We start from the raw sequence: 10,318 nt of genomic DNA on the forward strand, positions 1-10,318 counted from the left end.
TTCATATTTAATGCTTACAAGAACTAGAGATTATCCAGATGCATACAGGAGTGCTTTAAATAGCCTAGGACTGACTATTTCACCAACAAAGGCTTCTGTGAAAATGCTCAGAAATGGCTACTTCTGTTTCCACATCAGTTATTTGGAATTTTTCATGGACTTCCTATGCTGAAAAGTCTATTAAATACATTATAGTATTTCAAAGGCTATGCAGACAGTCTAGGCATGTACAGGAGGCAATTTTGATACTCACCAACTATGAACTACACCTCAAAGACCAACCTAAAACACGCATACAAGTACAAACCAAAACCCAAAAAGCAATCCCCACCACTTATATCCTGAAACCAGTGGAAAACTAGTCTAGGTGCAACTTCACATTCAGATCTTTAGCAAAATTAGCTTGTAGGCTGATTTATTTGCTGGACATATTCAGAAAAAAAGAATAATTAAGTTTTCATTACATTGCATAATTCCAAAGTGGAATCTAGATTTTGAGGCTTTTTATCATAATCTAAGTCACTACGAAATATGACTGTTGTGTTGTTCAGAACCCTCTTGAGACTGGATAGATTGTGCTTTTATGACTTGTTTAGCAGCACTGACTGCCATCAAGGACTAACAACCTGATGGTGATTTCGCAGAAGGTTTCACTTGCTACCCTCAGAAGACTGAGTTTGTTCATCATCTGTGCAGACTTGTGTTGACCCATTCTTTTACAATACTTTAACATCTCTTCCATATTTCTATGGACTTTTTCTTATCTTGCACCACAAATCTATTAGGACTACATTCCAAGTGGCCAACTATATTGAGGTCTCTACTGAATATTCAAAAAGTTCTTTTCATACAGACTGCAGACACAGTAGTTTCAGCTGTGAAAATCAGCAAAACAAGAATTACATTCTCAAGTATCCTGTTTCTATTACCATACAAAAAAGAGACACAGTCTAAAAATGGTCCGTGCTACAGGAAGAGACAAGGCGTTCCCTCAGCAATTAAACATGAAAGAAACTGAGTCCACTTAAAAGTTTTGTCATCAATTTATTTATTGAGAAATAATTCAAAGAAGTGTTCAAAAATATCTTCCAATAAATGGGAGTTTTCAAATATGGAATATTTGAACATTTTTCAGCTTTAAACATAGAATACAGCCAAGGACAAGATTTAGAAATTATGCCATTTAACATAATCCCATCTAATTTGATAGAGAAACAACTTGCACAACTAAATTCTTTCACCATATTTTCCCTGATGTCAAAGGTATCATCTCTCTTGTGAGAGCAATGCAAGGAAATCAGATTCAATTCTGTATCCTACCAATACTAGCAGGAATTCCTCTTAAGCGGACACCAAGATTGTGAAGTCTTGAACTATTTGTGAACTGTGAATGTTTGATAATCTATCAGATTACTGTGATAATTTGAGTAAGGTAAGGTACACAGGTAAGGGACAGAGTAAGTAGCACTTAGTTCTACTTTAAAAACATGACCATAATTTGATTTACTACTAAGTTAATTTCTATCATAGAGAAAGCTTAGCTGCCAGTGACATTATTTACAGCAGGATCAGATCTAAGCTGGTTTTTTTTTTATTCATCTTTTATAATACATATTTCAGTTTGGTTTGCAGCAAACACTCTGGTTCTATAATATGAGCTCTGCCAAATACCTTCTATTTCACACACTGTGTACATTAACACTTGGACTTGCAGTGAAGTCCCAGACCAGAAATTCACAAAGGTTTTTACAGTCCCTTATGTGTGCTAATGTGCTAAAAAGAATTTAAGTTCTGCCAGATTCTACTACTATTGTAATAACCGGGTCAACAATTAATCCTTACATTTACAGTCTGTAAACTTGGTATTTAATACTGAGTAGAACAGTTATAAGCCCTTGCAACAGGCCTGTGTGTTAACCTAATTCCTTTTAAGCCACTGTTCTCTATTGTGTCCATCCAGAGGGCAAATCTCTATCACTGCATGAGACTTCACATTCTTAGAACATTAAAGATTTCTTCCAAGCTCTGCTTAATTTATTCTCCCCTATTATCAACAAATACTCAGAACAATGATAAATTAACCAATGCTAGGAGGATTTCTTCTGAAAAGAAGCAGAACGCTCTACAGAGAAAAGAAAAGCAACTTCTTAATCTTGCTGGCAGATGGAAACCCTACTGTTCACCACTGTACAAAACAAATCTGGGAAAGACATAATTGCTCCAGTGTGTTTTAGGTATAACCTCAGCAGTTATGTCATGGCTCCTTTAGTATGCTGCAACTCTTTCAGAATTAAAGGTTCTCTTTGGGGGAAATCAAGTAACTTTGGGCATGACAGTTGTAAAAATAAGTATTACAACTTTTTTCCTATATTTTATATCTGCTGCAGGCACCAATTTTACTAACAATTGGGAGCTTTGGGGGGTGGGTTGTTTTTAATGGGGTTTTTTTAGTAATCACAAAAAAAAAAAAAAGATAGCACCCAGAAAGTTTTTATAGCAAAGATTTTTTTTCCTGTTGTCATTTCAATTATAGGTACTAGGGAAGAGATTATTTCAAGTCAAACCCACAGAGTATTTGTGCACCTATATACAGTTAAATGTGTTAAGATATACACAAAACTGAAGTTGAAAAACTTCTTTCCTGCAGAGGTAGGAAAGAAACATAGTTTCCTGCAGCCTGAATAGTCCTTTCTTGGATCTATGGGAGGTCTCCTTCTAAATTCAATGCAAAGATACACATTCTAGAGAATTAACAACACATACCAGTCATTTTTTTCTGTGCCTGATGTCTGCAGCTGAAGTTGAAATAATTATTTTACCTTAGAAACAATTAAGAAATCAAAATTACATAGCAAAACAGACATATACATGCAGGTGTTTCTTGCACTGTTCTGGGAAGATTGGACCATTTCACCTGCTGATCCTTGGGACTCAGAAAAACTTCAGCTAGGACCACTAGCTGCACCTAGTGAAATCACCCTTTGATTTATTCACTTTTGCTAACTTTGGGAACAGCAATCTGAGAAATGCACACAAATTATCACACAATACAATATTTTTTTAATCTTAAAAGTTAATTGATCAGTTAAATCAAAAGTACTTTACGTCACAAATAATTCTAAGCAGAAATTCATACTTTTCTACTTTAAAGCACCATTTTGTATAGGTTTAGACTAGCTGGATACATTCAAGAGTTTTCATTCAACAAACAGATCCATATCTTCCTTGCTAAGCAAACACAAATAAATAGCAGTGTTAAGTGTGCATCCACTAAGAAAACCCTCCTTTTGCCATGACTAATTGGGCCAGTTCTGCATTCCATCTGCACCTAGAACTCCCACTACTTTCCAAGCCTGTGTGTGGGAAGCACAAGGAACCTTTATATTTCCTAAGATGACAGCAAGAAGTATCTATTTATTTTAGAAACAAATCTGCTCATTGCTTACACAGAAGGTCCAAAGTTTTCTATATATAGGTTCATAGCCTCATTTTCAGTAAGTCTTCTTAAATTTTTTTTTCCACACAGATTAAGAGCTAGATTTCCATTTGCTTGGAAAATGTTATAAATAATGAAAAGGCTGATTTTTCATTTCTTGCCCATGAAATTTAAATCAGCATCACAATAGTTCATTGATGTCAAACCCTTACAAAAATTTATAGTGTTGAAGCCATGCCACTTTGACTAAATGAGTTTATTCATTCCAAACACATTACCAACAGCTTTAGTATTAAAGGTGAGGAAGGAGAAAGGAAATCAAAGGATGTCTTTAAAAATACTGAATTTTGTTTACTTTAGCCAAGTCATAAAGCAAAAACATTTTCTGAAAAGAGCTACTTAAGAGCTGGTGGGCACTGAGCTGACCAAGTATGAGTCACTGCTTTTCCCATGCAGTTGATTTTCACTTCTGTAACTTTTTATGTGTAAAGAAGAAATAACTCAAGAGCCCAAACACTTCTTTGCACACCATTTCTTACAAGTATGAAAGACACCTCACACTTCTCTATGTTTCTGGGTTTTTTTTTTTTTTGTTAAATAAACTTCAAAAAAAGTCAAGAATTTTAGGAATCTGTTGAGGTTTGTCTACAAGGAATGGTTTCTGTTGTCTTTAAAAAGTCACTGCTACATGATTAACACTTTATATGAATGCACCATGTAATTTTCTTTTCATAGAGATGGTTTATGAAAAGAACATTGAAGAACAGAAGATTTAAAAGAGTTTAAAAGAGCAACTCATATTTTGCCCAACATTCATATTTTATCCAGCATTTTCATTTAGTCATATTGTTTACCTGCCATTTATGCTATTTTATTTCATTCCTTGGTATTTTCCCACTCCAATTTTCAAATAGGAATCATTATGTCCTATGTTAACTTTTAACTACTTTAAACAAGATTAGAATGCATAAGAGATGATTCAGAAATAAGTCTCTTGAACACTGTTAGAGAAATCAGGTCAAATTCTAGTCCTTCTGTAGTCAATAGAAGAACTCTGACTGACTTCAATAACTGATCAAGCCCTGAACACACAGCTCCCTGTAGTTCCTAAGCAAATAGCACACTGTATCTCAAAAAGGTCAAGAACTAAGTTCTTTTCTGAATGCTTCTACAAAGAATAAGAAGCCTGTAGTTCTATATTTCTGAAATGTCCTTTATCCAGAAGACTAGAAGACTATCAATATAGCCTTTTAGTTTTGAATGAAGTTACCACAACCAAATTAGTCTGGCTCATGTTGCTGAATGCAGTCCAGTAAGTATCAGTTCTGTTGATTTCAGTGTAAGTTCTGTTGATTTTTCCTGTGCTGTTTGGGTTTAGATTTTTTTTTAATTTGTCATTTCCATCCAACCCATTATGTAAACATAGTCTACAGAAACATAAACCCTACTTAATTTAGTCAGTTCTGCTGTGAAAAGTGGCATAAGAAATCGATCATGCCTTTGAGGACGGTATTCTTCTTGAAGAAATTTAGTTTCCACATGGTAACGAGTAGCCGAATCCTTGAAGCTCTGCGAGGTTAATTCACCCTGGTGTAACTCCAGCGAGTCCGTGGAATTGCAAGAGGGATGAAATCTGACCCCTCCAGTCCCTGTCAGAAACGGGGCCAGCAGGGGGCAGGAGCCCTGATTGATCTGACACCGTCAAAGTTGTGCCCAGGTATAAAGGCTTGAATGGAAACTGATCACCTTTCCCTGCTCCCTCTAGGACGCCTGTTGATTCTGGATTCAGATCGAGAAATACCTCGTTAAAATAATAAATGCGTAAAAAATTAAACCTTTCATTTCGGAGAGTTAAGCCCCTTCATTGATGTCAGACCCACAGAAAAATAAAAACTTCAGTCCAAGCCAGACTGGCCTCCAGATGCTCCTGCGGGCTCCGGTGGGAGGGAGGAAGGAAAGGAGGAAGAGGCAGCGTTTTCACCCCCGGTAGGAGAGAACTCTCCCGCCACCGGAGAGTCCGCACTGCAGCTCGGCGAGCTGCGAGCACAGCCCAGAAAACCCAGCTGGGCTGGCGGCAGTGCGGGGAGCCCAGGGAGAGCGGTGCGGACGGGAGAAGAGCGCAGAAGGCGAGGGGCGGTGCGGGGGAGGGGGCGGCGATTCCTTTCTGCTGAGGCTGCTGCGCCTGGTTTGTGCTCCCCCTGCAAGTCCCCCGCGGGCCGCACCCTGCCCACCAGGTCCACGGACACCTAAGGGACCACTCGATACCCCGGGCAGGCTGTAGAGTGGGGAGGGGGCTGGGGACGGTGCCCCAGCGCTGACACCGCCCGCAGGGAGCCCTGAGATCCTCGGGCTGAGCCCCCCCGAGCCCCCCAGGCATCTCCGGGCTCGGCACCGCTCGCACCACCTGCGGGGCGCCGCTGCCCCGGGAGCTGCCCTCCGCAACGGCTGGCAAAGGGCCCCTGCAAGTGTATTTTCTCCTCCGCTTGTGCCCTAGAAAACTTTTTGACCACTCAAACCCGTTGCAAAAGAAAAAAATAAAAGCGGGGGAAACGAAGAAAGAGAGCAGAGAGCCTCCATCCCCAACTTCCCTTTCCTTGCCCCTCCGAGGAGAAGGCAGATACTTGTCGGTCAATTTCAGTCACAATCTGGTGAACTTCAGCAGCTCAACAAAACAAAGTTGGACGCACACTCCACAAAACAAGAGTCCAGTGCTGAAAGAGGATAAGTCTTCCTGTGCAACAAGTATTTCTTTCTTTTTCCCACCCCGCTAGCACATCTCTACCTCATTAAAAACACATCCAAAGTTTAAGGCTGACCGAGAGCCGTCCCTCTGCGGCACCTGGGAGAGACGTCCCAGCCCGCGCTGCCGGGGGCTCCCCGCGGGTCTCCGCGCCCGGAGCCGGCTGCGAGAGCGCTCTCGCCTCCCCGGCACCGGGAGTCGCTCTGACAGGTTTCCTCCGAAACGCGGCCTCAGCCGTGCCCTGGGTCCTTTCCCCGAGGAGGGGAGAGAGGCGGCTGGACTCCCGGCTCCCCTCTGCTTTCTTACCTCCTCTGACCTCTGCAGCCCGAAGAAGGAAAGCGAAGGTGATGAGCACGGTTACAGCCGAGTCCCAGGGCCACCTTCTCGTTTTCCACCTTGTGAACCATCTCTGCATCTCCATGTTGGGCACCCACAAGTGTGAATTAAACGCGGGCACCTTCAGTTTATACCTGCTCCGTCCTTTCCACTATATTCCCAGAGATGACTTCTCCTATAGAGCCATACGTGATAAACGGAGAGAAGGTTTTCTCTCTCGCCCCACTCCCGCTCTGCCCGGCCTTGCACAGGCCCCTCCGACCCGTCCTCCCCGGTGCCCTGCCTTCAGACTGAAGGGAGATGAGGGGCTTTAATCAAAATGCAAAGAGCTCCGCATCCCCCTAAAGGCTTCATCCCGTCAGAGGGCTGGGCGAGCGGCTCCCAGGGCCACCCCTGGAGCCCGACTGACACGCCAGCCGCCGGGCGGAGGCCAATCGCGGGGCTCCCCCGGCCGCCCACAGCACCGCCCTCCGCCTAGGCGGCGGCACACCGGCCGCTCCGCGGGCACCGCCGGCCCCCGCGGCGGCGGAGAGCGGCCCTCCCGAAGGCGCTCGGAGGACGCAGAAGGCGCGGCGGGAGCGAGCCGGGACAGGGCTGGGGTGTTCCGTCACCGGGTCACCGCCGCTCCCCGCCCGCTCCGCTCCGCGCGGGCCCCCTGGCCCCGAGCATGCGCACAGACGGCCGCGGCGCCCCACGGAGCGAGGGCGGGGAGCGGAGCGGGGACCCGTGGGGGACGGGCAGGGGGGCGACACTGGGGACAAGCGGGGGAGGGGGACGCCGGCAGGAGAGGGAGCGAGGCAGGACAAAATTGAGGAGAGGAATGTGCGGAAGAGGAGCCGGGGCGCTGAGGTGAAGCGTCTGCGGGATGGCCCTTCGGACTCTCCGAAACTGCCGGCTGGCGTTGGTGTGGCGGCAGGTCCAGACCCGGCGGCCCGTTCCCCCTCACACCCCTCCCCGACGCAGCTTGATCTCAACTCTTGGGGGGACCTCCGGGGGCTTCGCTCTAAGGCGGCTCTAAGAAAGGGGGGAGCGGGGTGGTGAGGGAAAAGCCCGCCACCGAACATTGCCATTCCCCGCCTCAGCACATCCTGCAGCCCGGGGAGCCAGGTGTCCGCTCCTGGCGGGAAGCCTCCCGCTCGCACTCCCATCCTGTCCCACCCGTGCAGCAATCGGTAACAGGGACCGGCCCGTAGGCTGAAACTTCTGGCAGAGCTTACTTGTGCAACAGGTCCAGCCGAAACCCTCGGTTGGGATCAGGTTCTGCCCCGGCTTCTCTGGAAAACGAGAGAAAACCATGGTCACGTTTTGGTGGAAATGCATACAATTTAAAAAAAGAAAAAAAATAATCTACCTTCACTGAGATCTTTAATGCCTTACAGCAATTACTAAACACATGGTTTTGAATAAAATGCATGTTTCTGTGTCAAATTATACTTCAGAAATTTATTGTCCTTTCATAAAATATCTTACATTTTGCTGCATGCCATTAATATACCTAGCTCTTTCTGTTCTTGGTTTCCTGAAACAGTTGAGATCATTGTCATTAGATTTGCATCTGTGGGGACTGAGCTGCATAGCACAGTTATATCTGAGCTTTCTTAAGTGCTGTGCTTTGGGTGCCATTCAGTGAAGAGACACTCAAGGTTATTCTGGCACATCAGGTAATCACCCACAGTACAGCTGTGGAGCACCAAAATGCTTCATATGTACTGACCTTTCTGTACCAAAACTTGCATATGGAACCATTAAAGTTGGAAAAGACCTCTAAAATCATCAACCATTTAACCCAACAGCACCATGTGCACCACTGAACCATCTCACCACTGATCATGTTCTACCTCCAGCTGCTTGTGGAATATTTCATCCTGTCTTACAATTGTCTCTCTTACATCTTAACTGCATACAGGTTCCCGAAAGTCAGTACTATTATTGTTTCTCTGCTGGTCTGTGTAGTTATCAGTCATTTACTAGATGCTTCGTAGAACAGACCAGATTAAACTTGCTGTTTCAGCCTCCTTCCTTACAATATCAGAAGGTAGTCCCAACAACAATTTATTATTCTTACTCAATACTTGGTTGTTGGAAAATCTCATATGCTATAAAATTTGAAGTTTCCTCTTCATACTTATACATTTTGTCACCAGCATTCTTGCTGCTTGCAGTGTCTTATCAAACATTGCTTCTCTTATTTTGTTTTAAGCCTTTCTGTTTGCCTGAATGAATACAGCTAAACTTTTCCCTAGTAAAAAGGAAAAAGTCTGTCACTGCCCAGGAGAAGATGTGGAAGCATTTCAGATAGTGGTGAAAAAGAACAAGTATTCTCACAGTGTAAAGAATAATAATTTCACACAGTGCCTTTACAGATATTTAAGTTAAGGGGATGTATTTCATCTCCGAAACTGTCAGTGGAAAGATAGCCACTGATTTTTGTGGTCCTACATCAATCCAAAGCAGAACAAAGAGAACAAAATGCTAAGTATTAGTTCTGGTGAGGTAGCATATTAATATAAAAATCTGTATAATTCTATATGAATTCTGGTACCAGCACCACTTTAATTTAGAGCTAGCTCAGTTATTTTTGCATGCCAGCATGTCAAGCAACACAGGCATGTAATAAATTGCCATCAGATTCAGCAGTTACAAGTCATTTAGGTGAAGATCCACATTTTGCAGCCCGTCAAATTATTTAATTAGGGATGATTGATTTACATTTAATGGATTTACGTTTAGCTTATTTTCCTACTTATTGTTCATAATCTTCTAAATTGTAATGATGGTGTTCTAGCGAAGCGCAGAGTGAAGTAATTGCAGCCATGAAAATATATTGAAGAATAGGCAACAATTCAGAGCATAGATAAGCTTTATGAATGCCATAAAATTAAAGATTTTTGTTAGAAATTTTCAGCCCTTAGATGTAATTTCAAGAGAAATATTTTCATTCTTGAATCTGAGAAAAGGCTAAAATGTGAAAATATTTTCAGATGGAAACAGAAGAGAAGTGAATGATGTTATGTATTAAATCATCTGTGATCCACAGTGGTTTGTTCTTTCTGTTAGCTTTTTTGTTCCTCATTACTGTTCAAGACAGTTTTAGTGAAAAGAGAGACTAAGCACTGTGACATTCATTATGTTCTGTCCCTGATACTTCTACGTTGGCAGATTAATCCATGTTTAAATATTAGGAATTGCTGTCTTGTATTTGCACAGATGGGTCATTGTTGTAGTTTGGGGCAGAGAGGGGGAGGGGTTAGGAACTACAGAGAAGAGAATATGTTTCCTTGGACCACTGTAGGTCACAAGAAACAGCAGCAGTTTTTTCACATTCTTCAGGCTATAGGCACCATAATGAAATGTAACTGTAAATATGGTATTCTTTGGTTCTCTTGCAATCACACTGTGTTTTTCTAACGTATTCCTTGACATCACCAAAAGTGACGGATTTCTCTCTCTATATAAAGGGGTCATTTCACTGAGAATAAACAATGCACTGTAAAGAAGAGCATGCTTTTATTGTTGGTTTCCCTGTATCTCAGGGATATCGACTTGACTCTTTTTTTTCTAGTTTCCCACAGATGTTGATGTCCTCTACAATTCTATTCACAGCACATAAGTGAATACTGCAAAATAAGTGTCTGCCTTAAAAGTCATCATCGACTGCCTTCCCTGTTGCTTTAATTCTTTTGGTTTAGGTAGGTGGGTATTTTATCATTGTCTCATTTCAGGTGCAAATCTATGTTTGCTGAGAGTTTTCTGTTATATGATTATGATTAGGAAGAAGAGTGAGTTATGATTAAGAAGAGGAGCTT

The 10,318-nt window shown here is 42.7% G+C and overlaps 1 protein-coding gene across 6 annotated transcripts in view; it reads right to left on the reverse strand.

The window, feature by feature from the left end:
* The window catches only part of COL11A1 (collagen type XI alpha 1 chain), a 129,273-nt gene extending 122,193 nt beyond the window's left edge, over nucleotides 1-7,080 (reverse strand). For 4 of the 6 annotated variants that reach the window (XM_038144469.1, XM_038144475.1, XM_038144472.1 and 1 more), the window contains exon 1: nucleotides 6,483-7,079. In XM_038144469.1, coding sequence (XP_038000397.1) covers nucleotides 6,483-6,597 — 115 coding nt within the window. In that variant the 5' untranslated portion in view covers nucleotides 6,598-7,079. Of the gene's footprint in view, nucleotides 1-6,482 lie in introns of all 6 variants that reach the window. The other 2 variants (XM_038144474.1, XM_038144473.1) reach the window with 1 other exon arrangement.
* Nucleotides 7,081-10,318: the final 3,238 nt, after the last annotated feature.

This window comes from Motacilla alba, chromosome 8 (genome assembly GCF_015832195.1).
Source record: "Motacilla alba alba isolate MOTALB_02 chromosome 8, Motacilla_alba_V1.0_pri, whole genome shotgun sequence".
Lineage (NCBI taxonomy): Eukaryota > Metazoa > Chordata > Aves > Passeriformes > Motacillidae > Motacilla > Motacilla alba.